The sequence below is a fragment of the Pleurodeles waltl genome, chromosome 5 (assembly GCF_031143425.1).
Source record: "Pleurodeles waltl isolate 20211129_DDA chromosome 5, aPleWal1.hap1.20221129, whole genome shotgun sequence".
Classification (NCBI taxonomy): domain Eukaryota; kingdom Metazoa; phylum Chordata; class Amphibia; order Caudata; family Salamandridae; genus Pleurodeles; species Pleurodeles waltl.
In genome coordinates this window covers 1,798,373,843-1,798,397,189 of record NC_090444.1, presented here as the reverse complement: position 1 = coordinate 1,798,397,189, position 23,347 = coordinate 1,798,373,843, and the positions used below count along the sequence as shown (strand labels likewise).

The 23,347-nt window shown below is 48.0% G+C and overlaps 1 protein-coding gene across 1 annotated transcript in view; it reads right to left on the bottom strand.

The window, feature by feature from the left end:
- Positions 1 to 23,347, bottom strand: part of XPO5 (exportin 5) — a 579,115-nt gene that overhangs the window by 302,318 nt on the left and 253,450 nt on the right. The window contains exons 20-21 of the mRNA XM_069236247.1: positions 21,331 to 21,512; positions 16,758 to 16,858 (exon numbers count right to left, since the gene is read on the bottom strand). Coding sequence (XP_069092348.1) covers positions 16,758 to 16,858; positions 21,331 to 21,512 — 283 coding nt within the window. The remainder of the gene's footprint in view (positions 1 to 16,757; positions 16,859 to 21,330; positions 21,513 to 23,347) is intronic.

Genomic DNA, 23,347 nt, shown 5'->3' with positions numbered 1-23,347 from the left:
GGGAGTCCTCGGATTTAGGCTGCAGGAGTTGCTGTGGAGTCCTGCAGTGGTCAGTCCACGGTAGATTCTTGTTCAGAAGTACTGGGGAACCTTCACAGGACTGGTGGACCACATGGACATGAGCCGGGGCGTCAGGTGCACAAGTGATTCCAGGCAGCGGTTTTGCAGTTCCTAAGGCAGACCTCATCTTTGAAGTTGGGTTCTTTTGGACAGGTCCGCTGTCTATGGGAGTTCTTGGTCTTTATCGAAGGCAGGCAGTCCTCCTAAGGCTTTGGAGGTCGCTGGTCTGCAGGACAACTCGTCTTCTGGGTGCAAGTTCTTTGAGGGCTGCAAACAGGCCGGTAGGGCTGGGGCCAAGTCAGTTGGTGTATGCAGTCTTCTCTGCTGGGGCAACTTCTGTGTCATCCGTCTCTTCTTAGGTCAACAGGAATCTCAGTTCTAGGGTTCAGGGGTACCCTCTAAATACTGAATTTAGGGATGTTACAGGGAATGCTAAGTGGTAGCCGATGGGCTACTCACCTTTAGGGTGACTACACACATCCTATGACCACTTCCTTTGGGAAGTGGCATAGCACTAACCCTATTGGCCTAATTCCTTCCATACAAGATGGAGGAATTTAAAAAGTAGTGTCCACTTCATGCCAATCCCACCCCTAGGGTGAACGAGCTGAAGTGTGCACTCCTCCTAATTTAACTAATCTGCAATGTCCACGCTAGGAGTTGGCAGGTTTTCAGGGGGCATCTTTAAGGTAACCTCTGAGTGTAGGTATTAACAAATCCATCACTGGATTCAGTGAGTGTTTATTAATATAAGATGTTTGATACCAACTATCCCTATTGCCACTGAACCCGTCATGTAGCTGGAGAACTTGTAATGACCAGTGTCCAGCACATGTACTTAAAATGGCTTCACTACGTCTGAGAATTGACAAATACATAGCAGGGGCATTATCTGCTTGTGCATGTATGCCCTCATACGTAATATAATGCACCCTGCCTTAAAGGCTGTAAGACCTGCTAGAGGGGTGACTTACATACACTGCATGCTGTGTAAAAGGGACAGGGCACACTGGCTGTGTGCCATGTCGTGTTTTCATTTTAGTTCTGCACCAAGACGCAGCCTGCGAAAGCAACACTGCGTGCACTTAGTGAGGTGGGTCCCAGAGGGTGGCATAATTTGTGCTGCCGGAGAACATGTACTGCAGGACTTAAGTTGAGTATGGGGCAAGGTCCAAGGCCTCACCAGCAGGTCACCTTGGGAGACTCCGGTGTTTTCGGGTGCATAGGTGTGTTACGGCGTCAGGTGTTCAATTCACTTTAATGATAACTCGGATTCGAAAACTGCTACAAGTAGGGACTGGAAGGCTAGTCTGTGAGAACCCACAGGGGGGGGGGGCTTTTTATGACATGGGGTCCTTCGGCACGTGAGGACATTGTAAGTCCACTTCTCCTCTGGCTGTGGGGCTTTGGTGCAATGGTGTCTTTTGGCACTAGGTCTGGTGCTGGAGTTTTTAGCCGCTGTAGATGGTCCTGCAGAAACAGTCTGCAGAGCATAGACTGAGGGTTCAGTCCAACCAAGCCAACTAGTGGGCTCAGGTCTCACGGGGCTGAGGGACGTGGGGACACCTTTGGTCCTCTTATCCTTGGTCTGGGGTGGCCAAGAGAAGAGTGTCCCAATGCATTAGGTTTCTGGCTCCTGGTCACTTGCAGGACAGTCTGCAGAAACAGGCTGCAGGCATCGTCTCAAAGTCCACAGCGGGTGAATTCGGGGTGCGCTATGTCTCTGGAGGGACTGGGAACCACACTGACACAGTTGGCCCACTTCAGCTCAGGCACAGTGGTGATGTCTGGCTTCTGGTGGTCCCGGTCCTCACAGTTCTTGCTTGCGTTGCCTACAAATGCAGGGGGAAGAGCTTCTCTGCTCCAAGGGAGACTTCTTGGAGATTTGCAAAGCACTTGCAGTTTTCTCCAGTTCTAAGAGGCTATTGCTGCAGGACAGGTCAGTTGCACCTCGATTCCCAGGTTCAGCAGGCTTCTTGTCCACGCCTTCCTTTTTGTCCAGTGAAGATCTGAAGTCCTGGTATCAGGGGGTCCCCTAAAGACTCAATTTAGGGGTCATTACAGATAGTGAAGGGTAGTAGCCAGTGGGCTAATTATCCTTGGGGTCACCACACCCCCTAGATGACCACTTCCTGTGTGGAGTGGGCAGTACTATGTCCAGAGTGATTAAGTTCCACCACACACAAGATGGCGGAACTCCCAAGGCTGTGTCCACTTCAGGTTCGCCGCCCTAGGGGTGTGATCAGCCTCGAAATACAACACACCTCCTGCACAGATAATTTTCCCGCCTGTCCAGGTTCAGGTGCCAGATGGGCCATGAGGCAGGAGGGTCGGCATCCTCCTCTGATGAAGGCCAGATCTGCATACCAAAGGCGGTTGGCTTCTCTGGAGCTCCCTGCCTTCGAATGCAGATTTGTCGGTCATCATGTTTGGAGGGGTTTGTTAACAGCCCTGCCAGTGCAGGCTTTTCTTTCTGACCTCTCGGGACCCTCCGAGAACAGATGCTCGTCTGTAAGGAGGCAGGCTGGCTGGAACTAGCTTGTGAGCCCACCAGCAGTAGTTGGTAAGTTTTCAGGGGCAACCTCTAAGTGTGGATGTATTAATAAATCCATCACTGAAATCAGTGAGGGTTTATTAATACGAGATGTTTGCTATCAAACATCCGTAGTTTCAGTGAAGCCATCATGAAGCTGGGGAACTCGTATTGACCAGTGTCCCACATATGCATTTAAAATGGCTTCATTGCACACTTACTATGTCTAAGAATCGACAAAGACAGAGCAGGGCCAAATCAACTCTTGCAGATATCCCCACACATGTAATATAACGCACCCTGCCTTAGGGCTGTGGGGGTGACTTACAAATATTACAGGTAGTGTTTGTGCCATGCCGTGTTTTCACTTTTGGGGGCACCCTGTCACACAGCCTGCAATGGCAGTCTGCATGAGGTTGGTGCTGGGTCCCTTAGAGTGGCACAGGTTTTGCTGCAGCTCTTATGGGCCCTCTTCAGTACCCATACCCTAGGTATCAGGGATACCATTTACTAGGGACTTAGAGGTGATAAAGGGCCTGGCCACTTGGGGATCAAGTCACAAGGTGTCTTGTTTTGTTAAAGGCACACTGGCACTTACGACCTGGCTAGCAGGAACCCAGTGCACGTGAGTCAAAGGTGCAGCAAAAAACAGGCTAAAAATGTGTATGTGTGTGTGTGTGTATCTGGGGGGGCTTACTGCAACCAGAAACCAGTTTCTTACAACCACACCTCCCAATCTATCTCACAACATTCTATCCAAGTCCAATCTACCACAATCTACCCCACTTCACTCCAATCTATCCCACTCTTCCCCAATCTACCCCAGTACACTCCTATCTACCCCCGAAATATCCCAGTAAAGTCTACACCATTCCACCCCAATCTACCCCAATCTACCGCAATCTACCCCAATCTACCGCAATCTACCGCAATCTACCGCAATTCAATATTCTCCCAATCCAAAATATCAAGCTAATCTACTCAACTCTCACTCCAATCTATCTCAATCCACCATACTCTACCCTCACTCCACGACAATCTACCCCACTCCACTCTACCCCTAGACTACCTTATTCCACACTACCCCACTGCGAAAATGGTTAAAAGGCAATTGCATAGGTGAGACCTATTGGCTGCTAGATCAGCATTTAGGGCTACCTTGAGGTTGACATAAGAATTAAAAAGGAAGGTTTAGGACTGGCAAAAGGTTTATTTTACCAGGTCGACTTTAAAGTTTAAAAGCTGCACCTTAAGGCTAGAGGGGCAGGCGTGAAGACCTGCCTTGTACTGTCAATTTAGCTGCAGCACAATAGGTGCTACAGTCCACTAGAAATATTTAAGTTACAGGCCCTTGATACCTAGGATACCATATACAAGGGACTTGTAGCTAAATGAAATGTGACATTAGGGTTGTTAGCCAATGCAACAAGTTTTCAGAGGGTCATAGCACATGCACTGGGTACCCATTAGCAGGGTCCCATTGTACAGAGTCCAAAAAACAATAGCATCAGTCTAAACAGATGCGGCTGAACATGCAAAGAGAGGCATTTTCTTGCACACGATTGAATGATTTGCAATAATCAAAATGAAAACCCTTTCGTACTCGGCAAAACAGAGTGCAATGCCCTCAATAACATTGTAAGGTCTACTGAGTACACAACCAATCCACTTCTTTTGTGACCCACAATTTAACAAATGAGAGAGCAGCATACTCCTCCCATGCTTCGAAAGAGGCTTCCAACCGCTAGAGTTGCTAGCTTGCAACAATCTAGAAGACATATGAAGAGACAAGTAGGTATGGGAGGACACATGAATCAATAAACCAAAGCTGGAGAACCAATTGTAGGAAAACGGCTCTGTGTTGCAGTTACCCCCCACTTTTTGCCTGATACTGATGCTTACTTGACTGAGTGAGCGCTGGGACCCTGCTAACCAGGCCCCAGCACCAGTATTATTTCACTAAATGTGTACCATTGTTTACACAACTGGCACACCCCTGGTACACAGATAAGTCCCGGGTAAAAGGTACCAGTGGTACCCAAGGATCCTGTGACCAGGGAAGGTCCCTAAGGGCTGCAGCATGTGTTGTGCCACCCTAAGGGACCTCTCACCTAACACAAGCACACTGTGCCACTGCAGATTGCGTGTGTTGGTGGGGAAAAAAAGGCAAAGTCAACATGGCATCCCCCTCAGGATGCCATGCACACAAAATGCTGCCTGTGGCATAGGTAATTCACCCCTCTAGCAGGCCTTCCAGCCCTAAGGCAGGGTGCACTATACCACAGGTGAAGGCATAGCTGCATGAGCAATATGCCCCTACAGTGTCTAAGTCCATTCTTAGACATTGTAAGTACAGTGTGGTCATATTAAGTATATGGTCTGGGAGTTTGTCAAAACGAACTCCACAGCTCCATAATGGCTACACTAAATACTGGGAAGTTTGGTATCAAACTTCTCAGAATAATAAAGTCATACTGATGCCAGTGTTGGCTTTATTACAAAATGCACACAAAGGGCATCTTAGTGATGCCCCTGGCATTTTACCCAATCCTTCAGTGCAGGACTGACTGGTCTGTGCCAGCCTGCCACAGAGATGAGTTTCTGACCCCCTGGGGTGAGAGCCTTTGTGCTCTCTGAGGACAGAAACAAAGCCTGCACTGGGTGGAGGTGCTTCACACCTCCCCCTGCAGTAGCTAACACCTAGCAGTGAGCCTCAAAGGCTCAGGCGCTGTGTTACAATGCCCCAGCTAGCGTGAGTCCCCAAAACTCTGCACCCCAGGCCAGTGTCCAGAGAAACTAACACTGCAGTGAGGACCCCCAGGCAACTCCCACCAAGACAACCTCCCTGCACCCCCACGGCAACGCCTGCAGAGAGAATCCAGAGGCTCCCCCTGACTGCGACTGCCCGGTAACGAAGAACCCGACGGCTGGAAGAAGCACTGCACCTGCAGCCCCCAGGCCAGAGAGGATCCAACTACCGGTGCAGGAGTGACCAGCAGGCAGTCCACATCTTTGCCCAGTCGGTGGCTGGTCCGTGAAGCCCCCCTGTGCCCTGCCTGCATTGCCAGAGGGACCCCCGGGCCCCTCCTTTGATTTCAACACAAAATCCGACACCTTGTTCACATACACCCTCAGCGGCAAAAGGGCGGCCGGGTGCAGTATTTTGTGTGCCTGTTTGGGAACCCCACACTGCTCTACAAAACCACCCCTGGTCTGCTCCCAGAGAACGCAGGTACTTACCTACTAGCAGACTGGAACCGGAGCACCCCAGCTCTCCATAGGCACCTATGTTATTTGGGCCCCACTTTGACCTCTGCTCCTGACCAGCCCTGTGTTGCTGGTGCTGGGTGTTTGGGGCTGACTTGAACCCCCAACGGTGGGCTGCCTATGCCCCAGAGACTGAACTTTTAAGTGTTTTACTTACCTGACAAACTAACCTTTACTTATCTCCCCCAGGAACTGTTGAACTTTACACTGTGTCCACTTTCAAAATAGCTCATTGAATGAAAACAGTAATGTACACAGATTGGCATAAAATGGCAAAGTTCAATATTTACCTGTGCCAAGTACCTTGCAATTTATGTACTTACTTGAATTCTGAATCTTGTGGTTCTAAAATAAATTAATAAAATATTTTTCTATATAAAAACCTATTGGCCTGGAGTTAAGTCTGAGTGTGTTCTCATTTATTGACTGTGTGTACAACAAATGTTTAACACTACCCTCTGATAAGCCTATTGCTCGACTACACTACCACAAATAGAGCATTATTATTATCTATTATTGCCACTATCAACCTCTAAGGGGAACCCCTGGACTCTGTGCACAGTATCTCTCACTTTGAGATAGTATATACAGAGCCAGCTTCCAACACCAATGCTATAGGTAAGTAACCAGTGTTCTTCTCCAGCACTCGATCCTCCATAAATTCAAAGGCCTGAATCTAGATAAACATATTAGTATACAATAATAAACAGGAAGGTAAGGAAAAAGGACTACCTTATTGTAAGGAAATGCCTCCTTGGCATGGTTACCCGCTGACTTTTTGCATTTGCGGATGCCAAGTTATGATTTTAAAGTGTGCTGAGGCCTGCTAACCAGGCTCCAGCACCAGTGTTCTTTCCCTAACCTGTACCTTTGTTTCCACCATTGGCACAGTCCTGGTATCCAGGTAAGTCCCTTGTAACTGGTACCCCTGGTACCAAGAGCCTTGATGCCAAGGAAGGTCTCTAAGGGCTGCAGCATGTCTAATGCCACCCTAGGGACCCCTCACTCAGCACAGACGCACTGCTTGCCAGCTTGTGTATGCTGGTGAGGAGAAAATGACAAGTCGACATGGCACTCCCCTCAGGGTGCCATGCCAACCTCACACTGCCTGTGGCATAGGTAGGTCACCCCTACAGCCCTAAGGCAGGGTACACTATACCACAAGTAAGGGCATAGGTGCATGAGCACTATGCCCCTACAGTGTCTAAGCAAAACCTTAGACATTGTAAGTGCAGGGTAGCCATAAGAGTATATGATCTGGGAGTTTGTCAGACACAAACTCCACAGTTCCATAATGGCTACACTGAAAACTGGGAAGTTTGGTATCAAACTTCTCAACACAATAAATGCACACTGATGCCAGTGTACTTTTTATTGTGAAAATACACCCAGAGGGCATTTTAGAGATGCCCCCTGAAAACATACCGACTTCCAGTGTGGGCTGACTAGTTTTGCCAGCCTGCCACACACCAGACATGTTGCTGGCCCCATGGGGAGAGTGCCTTTGTCACTCTGTGGCCAGGAACAAAGCCTGTACTGGGTGGAGGTGCTTCACACCTCCCCCTGCAGGAATAGTAACACCTGGCGGCGAGCCTCAAAGGCTCACCCCCTTTGTTACAGCGCCACAGGGCATCCAGGTTAGTGGAGATGCCCGCCCCTCTGGCCGCTGCCCCCCAATTTTGGCAGCAAGGCTGGAGGAGATAATGAGAAAAACAAGGAGGAGTCACTGGCCAGTCAGGACAACCCCTAAGGTGTCCTGAGCTGAGGTGACTGACTTTTAGAAATCCTCCATCTTGCAGATGGAGGATTCCCCCAATAAGATTAGGGATGTGCCCCCCCTCCCCACAGGGAGGAGGCACAAAGAGGGTGTAGCCACCCTCAGGGCTAGTAGCCATTGGCTACTATCTTCCCAGACCTAAACACACCCCTAAATTGAGTATTTAGGGGCTCCCAGAACCCAGGAAGATAGATTCCTGCAACCCGAAGACAAAGGACTGCTGACCTGAAGCCCTGCAGAGAAGGCGGAGACACCAACTGCTTTGGCCCCAGCCCTACAGGCCTGTCTCCGCACTTTGAGAAAAACTGCAACAGCGACGCATCCCCCAGGGTCCAGTGACCTCTGAAGCCACAGAGGACTACCCTGCATCTAAAAGGACCAAGAAGCTCCCGAGAACAGCGCCCCTGTTCAAGAAACTGCAACAACTTGCAACAAAGAAGCAACTTTTAAAGACCACATGTTTCCTGCCGGAAGCGTGAGACTTTTTTCTCTCTGCACCCGACGCCCCCCGGCTCGACCTGTGGAAAACTAACACCACAGGGAGGACTCCCCGGCGACTGCGAGCCCGTGAGTAGCCAGAGTTGACCCCCCCCCCCCCGAGCCTCCACAGCGACACCCGCAGAGGGAATCCAGAGGCTCCCCCTGACCGCGACTGCCAGCTTCAAGGAACCCGACACCTGGAAAACACACTGCACCCGCAGCCCCCATGACCTGAAGGAACCGAACTCCAGTGCATGAGCGACCCCCAGGCGACCCTCTTCCTAGCCCAGGTGGTGGCTACCCCGAGGAGCCCCCCCCGTGCCTGCATCGCTAAAGAGAGCCCTGGGTCTCCCATTGATTCCTAATGAAAACCCGACGCCTGTTTGCCCACTGCACCCGGCCGCCCCCATGCCGCTGAGGGTGTACTTTCTGTGTTGACTTGTCCCTCCCCCCCCCCCCCCCCCCCCCCCCCCCGGTGCTCTACAAAACCCCCCTGGTCTGCCCTCCGAAGACACGGGTACTTACCTGCTGGCAGACTGGAACCGGGGCACCTCCTTCTCCATTGAAGCCTATGTGTTTTGGGCACCACTTTGACCTCTGCACCTGACCGGCCCTGAGCTACTGGTGTGGTAACTTTGGGGTTGCCCTGAATCCCCAACAGTGGGCTACCTTGGACCCAAACTTGAACCCCGTAGGTGGTTTACTTACCTGCAAAAACTAACAAACACTTACCTCCCCCAGGAACTGTTGAAAATTGCACTGTCTAGTTTTAAAACTATATATGCTATTTTGCTAATTCAAAGTACCTACCTGAAATACCTTTCATTTGAAGTTTTACTTGTAAATCTTGAACCTGTGGTTCTTAAAATAAACTAAGAAAATATATTTTTCTATACAAAAACCTATTGGCCTGTAATTGTCTCAGAGTGTGTGTTCCTCATTTATTGCCTGTGTGTGTACAACAAATGCTTAACACTACTCCTTTGATAAGCCTACTGCTCGACCACACTACCACAAAATAGAGCATTAGAATTATCTCTTTTGCCACTATCTTACCTCTAAGGGGAACCCTTGGAATCTGTGCATGCTATTTCTTACTTTGAAATAGTACACACAGAGCCAACTTCCTACAACCATCATTGATTAAAAATACGAATATTCAACAACTCTCTCAGTGAACCTAAAATCCGTATCAACAGCACCTGTCTCACCTTTAGAAGTACTATAACTGACATACACAGCGACCTAAATACTTCATACCTTAATACTTAATACCCAATACCTTAATATGCAATACCTAATACCTTAATACTGGTAACTAACCTCCTCAGGCATTTACAGTAGTATTAACTGACCTAATAACTTAATACCTAATACCAAATACAGTGATACTGGTAATTAACCTCCTCAGGCATTTACAGGAGTAGTAATGAAAATGTCACTTACCCAGTGTACATCTGTTCGTGGCATCAGTCGCAGTAGATTCGCATGTTTTGCAATAGCTCGCCATCTGGTGTTGGGCCGGAGTGTTACAAGTTGTTTTTCTTCGAAGAAGTCTTTCGAGTCACGGGACCGAGTGACTCCTCCTTTTGTCTCCATTGCGCATGGGCGTCGACTCCATCTTCGATTGTTTTTCCCCGCAGAGGGTGAGGTAGGAGTTGAATTATAGTGATAGTGCCCATGCAATGGAGTGACTAAGTATGCACCTATTTAAGGTTGAGATGATACATATATAAATAATTGAAGGTAACTTCCAAACTGCTACAGGCTCCCGGGGAGGCGGGTGGGCACATGCGAATCTACTGCGACTGATGCCACGAACAGATGTACACTGGGTAAGTGACATTTTCAGTTCGATGGCATCTGTCGCTGTAGATACGCATGTTTTGCATAGACTAGTAAGCAGTTATCTCCCCAAAAGCGGTGGATCAGCCTGTAGGAGTGGAAGTAGTCTGAAATAATGTTCTTAGTACGGCTTGACCTACTGTGGCTTGTTGTGCGGATAACACGTCTACACAGTAGTGCTTGGTGAATGTGTGAGGCGTAGACCATGTGGCTGCCTTACATATTTCTTGCATTGGGATGTTTCCTAGAAAGGCCATGGTAGCACCTTTCTTTCTGGTTGAGTGTGCCCTTGGTGTAATGGGCAGCTGTCGTTTAGCTTTAAGGTAGCAGATTTGGATGCATTTAACTATCCATCTGGCTATACCTTGTTTTGATATTGGGTTTCCTGCATGAGGTTTTTGAAATGCAATAAATAGTTGTTTAGTCTTTCTGATGTTTTTTGTTCTGTCAATGTAATACATCAATGCTCTTTTGACATCTAATGTATGTAGTGCCCTTTCAGCTACGGTATCTGGCTGTGGAAAGAACACTGGAAGTTCCACTGTTTGATTTAGATGGAACGGTGAAATAACCTTTGGCAAAAATTTAGGATTGGTCCTTAGGACGACCTTATTCTTGTGTAGTTGTATAAAAGGTTCCTGTATTGTAAACGCTTGAATCTCGCTTACTCTTCTTAGGGAAGTAATGGCGATGAGAAATGCCACCTTCCAGGTTAGGAACTGTATGTCGCAGGAGTGCATGGGTTCAAAAGGTGGACCCATAAGTCTAGTTAGGACAACATTTAGGTTCCATGAAGGAACAGGAGGTGTTCTTGGTGGTATAATTCTCCTAAGGCCCTCCATGAATGCTTTAATGATTGGTATCTTATATAGGGAAGTTGAATAGGTAGTCTGCAGGTATGCAGATATTGCTGCAAGGTGTATTTTAATGGAAGAGAAAGCCAGGTTAGATTTTTGTAAGTGAAGCAAGTAACCCACTACATGTTCTGGAGTTGTGTGTAATGGTTGTATTTGATTAATATGGCAGTAGCAAACAAACCTCTTCCATTTACTTGCATAGCAGTGCCTGGTGGATGGCCTTCTGGCTTGTTTTATGACTTCCATACATTCTTGGGTAAGTTGTAAGTGCCCGAATTCTAGGATTTCAGGAGCCAGATTGCTAGATTTAGCGATGCTGGATCTGGGTGTCTGATCTTTTGGTTGTGCTGTGTCAACAGATCTGGCCTGTTGGGCAATTTGATGCAGGGTACTACTGATAGGTCTAGCAGCGTTGTGTACCAGGGTTGCCTTGCCCAAGTTGGTGCTATCAATATGAGTTTGAGTTTGTTTTGACTGAGTTTGTTTACCAGGTAAGGAAGGAGAGGGAGAGGAGGAAAAGCGTAAGCAAATATCCCTGACCAGTTCATCCATAGGGCATTGCCTTGGGACTGTTTGTGTGGGTATCTGGATGCGAAGTGTTGGCATTTTGCGTTCTCCCTTGTCGCAAACAAGTCTATCTGAGGTGTTCCCCAGAGTTTGAAATAAGTGTTCAGGATTTGGGGGTGAATTTCCCATTCGTGGACCTGTTGGTGATCTCGAGAGAGATTGTCTGCGAGTTGATTTTGGATCCCTGGTATAAATTGTGCTATTAGGCGAATTTGGTTGTGAATTGCCCAACGCCAAATCTTTTGTGCTAGCAGGCTTGACTGCGTGGAGTGCATCCCCCCTTGCTTGTTTAGATAATACATTGTTGTCATGTTGTCTGTTTTGACGAGAATGTATTTGTGAACTATGATTGGTTGGAAAGCTTTTAGTGCTTGAAAAACTGCTAGAAGTTCTAGGTGATTTATATGCAGTTTTGTTTGATGTACGTTCCATTGTCCTTGTATGCTGTGTTGATCGAGGTGTGCTCCCCACCCTGTCATGGAAGCATCTGTTGTTATTACGTATTGTGGCACTGGGTCTTGGAAAGGCCGCCCTTTGTTTAAATTTATGTTGTTCCACCACAGAAGCGAGAGGTAAGTTTGGCGGTCTATTAACACCAGATCTAGAAGGTGACCCTGTGCTTGTGACCATTGTGATGCTAGGCACTGTTGTAAGGGCCTCATGTGCAGTCTTGCGTTTGGGACAATGGCTATGCATGAAGACATCATGCCTAGGAGTTGTAGTACCATCTTTGCGTGTATTCTTTGTGTTGGATACATGCGTTGTATGATGGTGTTGAAATTTCGAATTCTTTGTGGACTTGGAGTGGCTACTCCTTTTGATGTGTCTATTCTGGCTCCTAGGTATTGTTGTACCTTGCGCGGCAGAATTTTGGATTTTGTGAAATTGACGGTGAACCCTAGTTTGAAGAGGGTTTGTATGATATGATTTGTGTGATTTGAGCACTGTATTAACGAATGGGCCTTGATTAGCCAGTCGTCTAGATATGGGAACACATGTATTTGCTGCCTTCTTATGTGTGCAGCGACTACCGCTAGACACTTGGTAAAGACTCTTGGTGCGGTAGTTAATCCGAAAGGCAGTACCTTGAATTGGTAATGTATTCCCTTGAATAGAAACCTTAGGTATTTCCTGTGCGATGGGTGTATTGGTATATGGAAATAAGCATCCTTGAGGTCTAAAGTTGCCATGTAGTCGTGTAGTTTTAGCAATGGCAATACTTCTTGTAGTGTGACCATGTGAAAGTGGTCTGATTTGATGAAAGTGTTCACTACTCTGAGGTCTAGGATTGGTCTCAGCGTTTTGTCCTTCTTTGGTATCAGAAAGTACAGGGAGTAAACTCCTGTGTTTATTTGTGTGTTTGGCACTAATTCGATTGCATTCTTTTGCAATAGTGCCTGCACTTCTATCTCCAGGAGATTGGAATGGTGTGTTGTCAAATTTTGTGCTTTTGGTGGTATGTTTGGAGGGAATTGTAGAAATTCTATGCAATAACCATGTTGGATAATTGCTAGAACCCAAGTGTCTGTAGTGATTTCCTCCCATGCTTTGTAATAATGACTTATTCTTCCCCCCACTGGTGTTGTGTGGAGGGGGTGAGTGACATGTGAGTCACTGTTTAGTAGTAGGGGTTTTGGGGCTCTGAAATCTTCCTCTATTTCTAGGGAATTGCCCTCCTCTATATTGTCCCCGAAAACCTCCTCTATACTGTCCCTGGTAACTGGACGGTGTTGCTTGTGAGGTGCTGGCTTGTGTGCTCTGACCCCGAAACCCCCCTCGAAAGGGTGTTTTACGGAATGTGCTGTAATTCCCTCTGCTCTGCGGGGAGTAGAGTGCGCCCATGGCTTTGGCAGTGTCCGTATCTTTTTTGAGTTTCTCAATCGCTGTGTCCACTTCTGGACCGAACAGTTCTTTTTCATTAAAAGGCATATTGAGAACTGCTTGTTGAATCTCTGGTTTAAATCCAGACGTTCGGAGCCATGCATGCCTTCTGATAGTTACAGATGTATTAATTGTCCGTGCAGCTGTATCTGCTGCGTCCATGGAGGAGCGGATCTGGTTGTTGGAAATGGTCTGTCCCTCCTCAACCACTTGTTTTGCCCTATTTTGTAAGTCCTTGGGCAGATGTTCAATGAGATGTTGCATCTCGTCCCAGTGGGCTCTGTCATAGCGCGCAAGTAGTGCCTGGGAGTTCGCGATGCGCCACTGGTTTGCAGCTTGTGCTGCGACTCTTTTACCAGCTGCATCGAACTTGCGGCTTTCTTTATCTGGGGGTGGTGCATCTCCAGATGTGTGAGAGTTGGCCCTTTTCCTAGCTGCTCCTACAACGACAGAGTCTGGTGGCAGCTGTGTAGTGATGAAAACCGGGTCTGTAGGAGGCGCCTCATACTTTTTTTCCACCCTTGGTGTGATTGCCCTACTTTTGACCGGCTCCTTAAAGATTTCTTTCGCGTGCCGGAGCATACCAGGGAGCATAGGCAGGCTTTGGTATGAGCTGTGGGTGGAGGAGAGTGTGTTGAATAAAAAATCATCCTCGACCTGTTCTGAGTGGAGGCTTACGTTGTGAAATTGTGCTGCTCTAGCCACCACTTGAGAATACGCGGTGCTGTCTTCTGGTGGAGATGGCTTCGTAGGGTATGCCTCCGGACTGTTATCTGACACTGGGGCGTCGTATAGGTCCCATGCGTCTTGATCTTGGTCACCCTGGCTTATGGTGGTGTGAGCTGGGGAGTGTGATGGAGTTCGTGCTGGTGAGACGTTAAGCACGGGCGGAGGAGAGGGTGGTGGGGTAACTCTTTTCACCACTTTTGGTTGTGGTGTCTGTTCAGTTTGGAACTCCAACCTTCTCTTTCTTCTAATGGGGGGAAGGGTGCTTATTTTTCCTGTCCCCTGCTGTATGAAGATACGCTTTTGCGTATGGTCCACATCAGTTGATTGTAGCTCTTCCTCAAACCTATGCTTTTGCATTTGGGAGGTTAGCGAGTGCTCTTCTGTATAAGAGCCTGAAGCTGGGTCGCTTGCAGTTTGTTTCGGCACCGAAACCTTGTCTGCGTGTTTTTTCGGCTCCGAGGTGACTTTTTTCTTTTTCGGGGCCGAAACCTCTCGGCGTCGATCTTCTTCGGTGCCGCTGTCTCGGCGTCGAGCCGTGTCCACACCGGCATCTCGGTGTCGAGGCTTGTCTCCAGCACTTTCTCGGTCCCAAGAAGGCTGCGTGCCAGTGTCTCGACCGGAGTCGGACGATCTCGGCACTGTTTGGGCCTTTTTCGGTGCCGACGGTCGGTCACCGAATTTATGGGTGGAGCCATGGCCTGATGGCAGTGGCGTCCCCTGGGCCTTGTAAATTTTCCTCTGTGTGGTTTTCGACGTCTTACTCACGGTTTGTGTATCGTCGAATCCTTCGGAGTCCGATTCTTGGATCGAGAAGGTACCTTCCTCTTCCTGCTCCTCGAACTCTCGGTGGACTGTCGGCACGGACGCCATCTGAAGTCTTCTGGCTCGACGGTCTCGGAGTGTCTTTCGGGACCGGAACGCACGACAGGCCTCACAGGTGTCTTCACTGTGCTCAGGTGACAGGCACAGGTTACAGACCAAGTGTTGGTCTGTATAGGGGTATTTATTGTGGCATTTGGGGCAGAAACGGAACGGGGTCCGTTCCATCGGCGTTCTTCAGCACGCGGTCGGGCCGACCAGGCCCCGACGGGGGATCGAAAAACTACCCCGAAGGGCACCGGAGCTCTTCGATCTTCGATGCAGTGTTGAATCTAAGTACACCGATCCCGAACGCAACAATACTGACGAAAATCTTCCGAAATTAGCTAATTTTCCGTTCCGAAACTCGGAGCGACAGGAACACGTCCGAACCCGATGGCGGAAAAAAAACAATCGAAGATGGAGTCGACGCCCATGCGCAATGGAGACAAAAGGAGGAGTCACTCGGTCCCGTGACTCGAAAGACTTCTTCGAAGAAAAACAACTTGTAACACTCCGGCCCAACACCAGATGGCGAGCTATTGCAAAACATGCGTATCTACAGCGACAGATGCCATCGAACCTGAGGTTTTTACAGTGGACCTGCAGACTATTATTTACATAATATTAGAAACAACATTCTACTATTGCATCTCAAAATGGTCTGCAGAACTACTTCACAATGGCCTGCCAGTACCACCCCCTCCCAACACCAATGTGTCAGTGCACCTCATGCCAGGCCTTAGAAACCCCAGGTAGAGTGAAAAGTGATGCCACACAATCTTCCTCGTGAAATGGCCAACTTTTCATTCAAAACTCACACAGGTATAAGCACAAACAGCTGTGCATTAGCTCTTCCCCCGATAACCACCCCCTACAAAGAAAACTGAGCAACTGTATGAGAGTTTGTACTTTCACATCAAGACAGATTCAGCTTTCTACTACCACATCTGACATGGACTCTTTCTCTGCTAACAAGGCAGTACGTCCTGACTGGACTATTCAATTCAACCCCAACTAAAAAACAACTGACTACACTGTCTTCAATCTACACCAAATTATGCAAAACAAAAATACTTACTCTGTGAACCTGCACCACCATCGCTACCCAAACCCGAGCCACGCAACTGCAAAACCCACAGACCCAGTGATAAACCTTTTCTACATACACCCACAGACTACATTTCAAGCTCTCTACACTCAGACTCACCTCACCAACACAACAGCAGAGGATAGAGGGGATACCCGGTTTATACTGTTGCTCAACATGGGTGTGTGGCACTTTGTAACTAGATGCAGTCTCTTACAACACAATGAATTAAAGACTACAGGGCTTTTAATATGGCATATGGTTCTTGGATGAGGCACCTTTTGCTTTTCTGGAACCAGAGAACGTGGTTTCACTGAAGACTCACATTCTCAGTGAACGCCCTAGACTCACCAGAGACCAAACTGAAGTTTGCAGCAATAGCAAGAGCACTGGGACGCGTACCAAAAAGTTGTTTTGGTCTCAGACTGTGTGTAAAACACTAAAATTAAGTTAAAAAAAGCCCTCCATCATACTAACGCAAATCTCTAAACCTCAACACTGGGTCCTGGCTACAGACAACCCACCAGTATCAGTGAATGTTAGTATGTGAGGAGACCGAATGACAGAGAGGCCCTTTTACAATCCAGTTAGCACTCACCACTTTTACCACGTGATATGGCAAAAGGTGTGATATGCTACTGTTGTGATTTCAGAATAATTTGTGATATAAGCCTGGAACAAGGGAAGCCAACACTCCTTTGGTTTTAGAGAAAACCATGCAAGGAGACTAGTGAGAATGTTCAAGTAGTGAGCACAACCAATAAGGAACAGTAGGCTGTGTGCCAAAGTCAACTTTAGTTTTTTTTTTAATACCTAGGATAGAGGTCTTCTCCCCATCCAGGATGTCCAGTGCTTTGCCAAATGTGTCTCCCATCCTGGCCAACACCTCTGATAGGTACAGATTGTGCTGAGTCCTAGGAAAAAAAAATGAACATAAAATATAGGCAATCAATCTCCCACATGAACGCTGAGGAAAAGCAACCATGCCAAAAGATAAAAGCTCAATTACTCAAAATTGGACATTTTTACGAGATGGGTATACATTTGTATGTATAGTCAGCATCATAGTGTTGATCTCAAAGAAAGACTTTAAAACAAATATATATACAAGATGAACACAGAGATTACCTGTAAAAATTACAGCACAGGTAAGCAGTGGAGATCCGCCAGCCAACCACACAAGTGCAGCCATCATCAGCACGCCATTTCCAGCCACCCATCCACATGACCACACTGGGTTCACTACTTCAGTTACTTTGCTAAGAGACACTGGTATCACAGCACTGTTCCACCTTCTGAGGTCTGCTTCCTGTTTACTAGGATAGCAAAATCCTTCCACAATCTCTTAACAAGAGTTCTCCTTCCGCCTTCATTTAAGTCTGCCTGCAATCACTCGTGGCCCCGATAGCTCTTATTTTAGGGATGGCACATAAGGCCAGACTCCTTAATTCACAAGGGATTGAGGCTAAGGCAATGCCATACAACATCTGTTCTAGCATTAGCGAAACAGAACTCACAGGTGCATCTTGTCCAGTTTCCACTTATACAAAAGCAAGTATGATTGAACAAGCCAGTCTATTGACTGCCAGACTCTCTCGAACTAGGTGTTAACACCAACCTAGGTAGAATATTTCTTTGTTTCTTTGTTAACAGGGCTGTTCTCTGGAGTTCCTGGTCTTTAGGGTAGGTAGGCAGTCCTCTGGGGGACTCATTCTGCAGGATGAGTCTTTCTGTAGCAGGAGTCTTGAAACTGCAGACAGGTTAGTAGAGCTGGAGCCAAGTCAGTTGTCGTTTGGAGTCTTTACTGTGAGCAAGGTTCAGGGGTGCCCCTAAATACTAGAATTAGGGGGCGTTACAGGGGGTCAATGGGCAGTCAATGGCTACTGACCCAGACGGTAGCTATACCCTTTCTGTGCTCACTCCCTTTGGCAACTGGGTAGCATCCCCCAAAACAAGATGGAGGATTCTAAAGAGAGGCTTTCACCTCAGCTCTGGGCACCTTAGGGGTAAGTCCCAGCTGAGGTGGACACTCCTCTTGCTTACTAATTTTCCTGCCAGACCGGTCACCAAAAGGTGGGGTGTGGTCTGGTGTGGGCATCTCCACTTGCTGGAGTGCCCTGGGTCGGCATAACAAAAAGCAGCAACCTTTGAGGCTCACCGCCAAGTGTTGCTGTTCCTGCTGGGGGGAGGTGTGAAGCACCTCCATCCAAAGCAGGCTTTGTCCCAGACTCTCTAGAGCACAAAGGCTATCACCCCATAGGGTCAGAAACGTGTCTGGTGGTGGCAGGCTGGCACAGACCGATCAGCCACACTAGAAAGTTGGGGGAATTTCAGGGGGAATCTCTTAAATGCCCTGTGTGTGCATTTGTCACTGATGCCAGTGTTGGATTATTGAGCTGAGAAGTTTGATACCAAACTTACCAGAATTCAGTGAAGCCATCATGGAGCTGTGAAGTGCGTAGTGACAACCTCCCAACCCATGTACTCAATATGGCTACACTACACTTACAATGTCTAAGAATAGATCTAGACACTGTAGGGGCGTATTGCTCATGCATCTATGCTCTCACCTGTGGTATAGTGCACCCTGACTTACGGTGGTAAGGCCTGCTAGAGGGGTGACTTACCTATGCCACTGGCAGTATTTTGTGGGCATGGCACCCAGGGAGGGGTGTCAGGTCGACTTTATCTTTTCTCTCCACCAACAAACAATCTGCAATGGCAGTGTGCATGTGTTTGGTGAAGTCCCTTAGGGTGGCACAATTCATGCTGCAGCCCTTAGGGACCTTCCCTCGTCACAGGGTCCTTGGTACCACTAGTACCTTTTACAAAAAGCTTAGCTGTGTGCCAGACGAGTGCCAATTGTGGAGCAATGGTACAGTTTAAGGAAAGAACATGGGTGTTGGGGCCTGGTTATCAAGATCCCAGCAACGCTCAGTCAAGTTTGCATCAAATAGCAGGTAAAAAGTGGGGGGTGACCATGACAAAAGGGGCACTTTCCTACACAATCCACTCCCAAACGAAAGAGGATGAGGCTAACTGTTCCCAATAGAGTCTTCATTGTCTAAGTGGAAGAACATGAAAAGTCCATCTGCATTGGCATGGGCAGTCCCAGGTCTGTGTTCCACTGTAAAATCCATTCCCTGCAGGGAGATGGACCACCACAACAGTTTAGGGTTCTCACCTTTCATCTGCATAAACCACCTGAGAGGTGAAAAAAAGTGAAAACAAAACATTGTATACAGCCTGTGTGCTATGTACCCTAAAATACTGAATGTAATATTTGTAAGTCACCCCAACAGCAGGTCTTACAGCCCTATGGCAGGGTGCATTATATTACATGTGAGTGGATATCTCCAGGAGCAGATATGCCCCTGCTATCTCTGTCGATCCTTAGACATATTGAGTGAACAGGGAAACCATTTTAAGTACATGTGCTGGAAACTGGTCAATACAAGTTCCCCAGCTATATGATGCCTTCACTGAAAATAAGGATGTTTGGTATCAAACATCTCGTATTACTAAACCTTAACTAATTCCAGTGATGGATTTAGTAATACATGCACCCAGAGGGCACCTTAGAGCTCCCCCTTGAAAACCTACCAACTACCAGTGTGAGGACTGACTAGTTTTAGTCAGCCTGCCACCACTAGACATGCTTCAGACCCCCAAGGGTGGAAGCCTTTGCTCTTGGGCAGTTGGAAACAAAGACTTCTCTCAAAGCACACCCCACCCAAAAGGATGACTTGTGAAACTGCATTCCAATGCAGGGAGCTTTAAAGAAGCCCACCACCCTTGGTATGCAGATCTGGCTTCACTCAAAGGAGAAATGCCAGCCACTCTAACTTAGAGCCCATTTGGCACCAGGATAGACAGGAAATGTAGTATTCACTGCGGTGAGTCCAACCCTCCGTTTAGTCCCACCCCTACAGTGAGCTACCTGATGTAGACACAACATTTAGAAATCTGCCATCTTGATGTTGGCAGAACTAGCAACTCTGTGACAGGGTTATGCCCACCTCCCACAAAATGTTTTATAGGGAGTGTAGTAACTCCAGGGGTAAGTAGCCCCTTGGTTACTACTTGCACTCGGATCCCTGCTGACCCGAAGGACAATCCAGAAATGCAAAAGACAAGAACTGAAGATCAGTGACTGACTCAACGCATACCCTGCCAGCCTTCCTGCTGACTTCGACAATTGCAAGAAAGTCACCCTGTCCTCCAGCTGCTGAAACTTCCAAAAGCCCGGGAAACTGCCAGCCTTCACTCCAGCACCAGGAACTCCAGTGGAGCAGGGGAGCATCCTTTCAGGCACCAAAGAAACACTCAAGTGGACTCCGGACTGCCAAAACCCAATGCCGGACAGGAGCATTGCATCAGTGCCTCCTAACCCAAGTTGAAGAGGGCGAACAATGCCAGTGTGGTCCCCAGCCTGTCTGCAGACAGTCTGTTGTGAGATTCTCCACTGCGACGTTCACAACGACGTTTGCAGCCTCTCTGCGCAGGCCCCTCAACAGCGACCACCTCCGGTGACGCTAATCTGACGGTCCACTGAACCTGGATGCCGTTGACCGAGGAGAAGAGGACCACTGGTGTCCCTGCATCCCCCAGGCCTGTCTGCATGTGCTCTGTGATGGGTCCCCGAGGGTGGCACAATACATGCTGCAGCCGTTCGGGACCCTCTTTTGTACCTATGCCCTAGGTACCAGGGGTACCATTTACTAGGGACTTATAGAGAGGGTTAAAGGGAGGGGGCAGAAATATTTCCAATTGGGGAACAATTGTACAGCTTTAGGGAGAGAGATCCGTGACAGGGGACCTGGTTAACAGGAACCCAGTACACTTTTAGTCAAAATTACATCATGTACCAGGCAAAAAGTGTGGGCAACAATGTAGGAAAGTGCCCCTTTTTACAACCAGGGGTACCATTTACTAGGGACTTACAGGAGTGCTTAAGTGTGAGCTAAGTGAACACAATTTAGTATTTTGTTTTCAGGGGAAAGAATACTGGCACTGGAGCTTGGTTAGCAGGCCTCAGCGTACTGTCAAGAGTCGAAAACCAGCATCTACTAGTTCAAATAGGGGCAAAAATTGGGAGGGGGAGGGGGAAATAACCTACAAAAAGCCTGGCTTCCTACAAAATACCGATTTTTTAGTGGATGCCATTAACATGTAATCAATTCACTGTCTTAAAAATATTATACACTTCAGAAAGATTCAGGCAATAAAACTAAAAATAAAATTCCATGGAAACAATCCCAGGGACAAATCCCACGGCAACCAGGCCTATTGCACCTTTTATTTAACATAAGAACTAGGTCCAAGAGTACATGGCAAACTGATGGGCTACACCACCTTTTTTCCTTAGGCAACCATTGAAACGTACCTTATGAGAGTAAGCAAGTTGGGGAGAAATTTCAGGACTTGTTCGGTGCAGGGGTTACGGTAGATAGGGTTGCCATTGGGCATGTAACCAACCACAAATCCGCCAGCCTTGGCCTCTTCTAAATCAACTGGCCATCGAGCCCGTCTTAACACTCCGAGAATGGTGAATACACAAAAACTTATCTACAAAAGAGAAAAAAAAACATTCATGCTAATTGTCACTAAGATAGTGAAACAAAATGAGACCTGCTAAATAAATAAGTAAATAAGTAAATAAAAAGATACTGAAGTCTACTACTCAAATACACCAAGCATTTAAAGCCTTCCACCCCACTTCATGAGGAGGGCCACCCTACAGTGAGAATGAACTCTGAGTCACCATCCGTGCCAAAATGATTAGCGGGCATTAGGCAATCCACGGTCGACTGATGGCTGTTTTCTGCTTGCCCACCATCTTCATCCCTCTAACGGTCTGTTCTTAGTTTTTTGCACTAAGCTGTGCTGTTGGTCTCTCCTTTTCTGACTAGCCAGTTCCCACAATATGTGCCATCCTGTGGCCTGCCTCCCCTCTGATCCACTCTGTCTGTGCTTCCCAGCAGGCTGCCAGACAATAGTGGAAGTGATGAATGGCTTGATGATCTAGGCCAGCGCTGCCTCTTCTCTCCCAGTGACCCCAATCCTGGTGATGGGTCTGCCCATCACAAATAGTAGCAATATAGATCAGATATAGAGAGCAGAGCAGGAATAACTGTAGGAAGCTGGCCTTGTGTGGTAAGCGCCTATGGTGCTATCACCTTATACCAGGTCCCAGTATCCCCTATTAGTGAGGTGTAAGCAATGTCTAGGAATCCAGGGCTCTCTAGAGGTAGTTGTGGATGAGCAGCCAAGACTTATCTAGGAGCCCAACAAGCCTTTGTAGCTGCAAGAGATGCGGTGCATGGGGTACTGTCCTGCGTGGGGAGTCAAGAGCTTACCATCTCCTAAATTGGACAGCTAGTAGAGAGGACCAAGGGGAACCACTCCAGACCACCACCCAAATCCACGCAGCTCTGGACTAGAGGAGATCCATGCAGCCAGTTGCCGTTGTAGTTGGTGCCTGCAGATGCAGGGGAGTGACCCCTTCACTCCCAAAGAGATTTCTTACTGTGTCTCATGCAGACTGATGACTCGTCACCCTCAAAGGATGCACAGCTGGGGGAAGTGTTGCAGTTGCTGGAAGGAGTCGTGGAAATGCATTTCCAGTGGCCAGAAAGTGAAGTAAACGATGCAGGAGTCCTGCTGGAATCTTGCACGTCAAATCCCAGGACCCCCCCCCCCAAGAGGGAGACCTTAAATAGACCAGGAAGGGGGATGGGTCACCTAACAGGGTGACGACTTATAAGGGGGGTTGGTGGTGGGGGAAGGAATGTCACCTGCCTGCCCTGGCCACTCAGAGGCTCCCAGAGGCTTCCGTCTACCTTGGATTCAAGATGGCAGAATCAAGTGGTCAACTGAAGGAGCTCTGGCACCACCCCTGGGGTGGTGAAGGCCAGGGGAGTGGTTACTCCCCTTTCCATTGTCCATTTTTTTGCCAAACCAGTTTATGCAAGGATGGCACCAAATGTGCCCTTCAAAGCACACCAGTGGCTTGGGGAGGCTACCCGTCCCAAATCATGTAACACCTATTTCCAAAGAAGAGGGTGTTGCCTTCCTCTCCCACAGGGAATCCTTCATTCAGCCTTCCTCTGTTTGAGCTGGTCAAGCAGCAAGAGTGCAGAAAGAGGTCTGAGGGGTTGTAGCAGCGTGGGCTGCCCGGAAAACCCCAGAAAGCTGGTAGGAGCAATGCTAGGGGTCATCTAAGGTATGATTCAGACATGTTTGATAACAAACATGGCCAGGTTTAGAGTTACCATTATGTAGCTGGTCACAGGTTGTGAATTGTGTCCAGTACATGCATAAAATGTTATCCTCGCACTTACGAAGTCCAGGAAAATGGAGCGGAGTTCGTAGTTCTGCTCATGCAGGGGTGCCCCCCACAC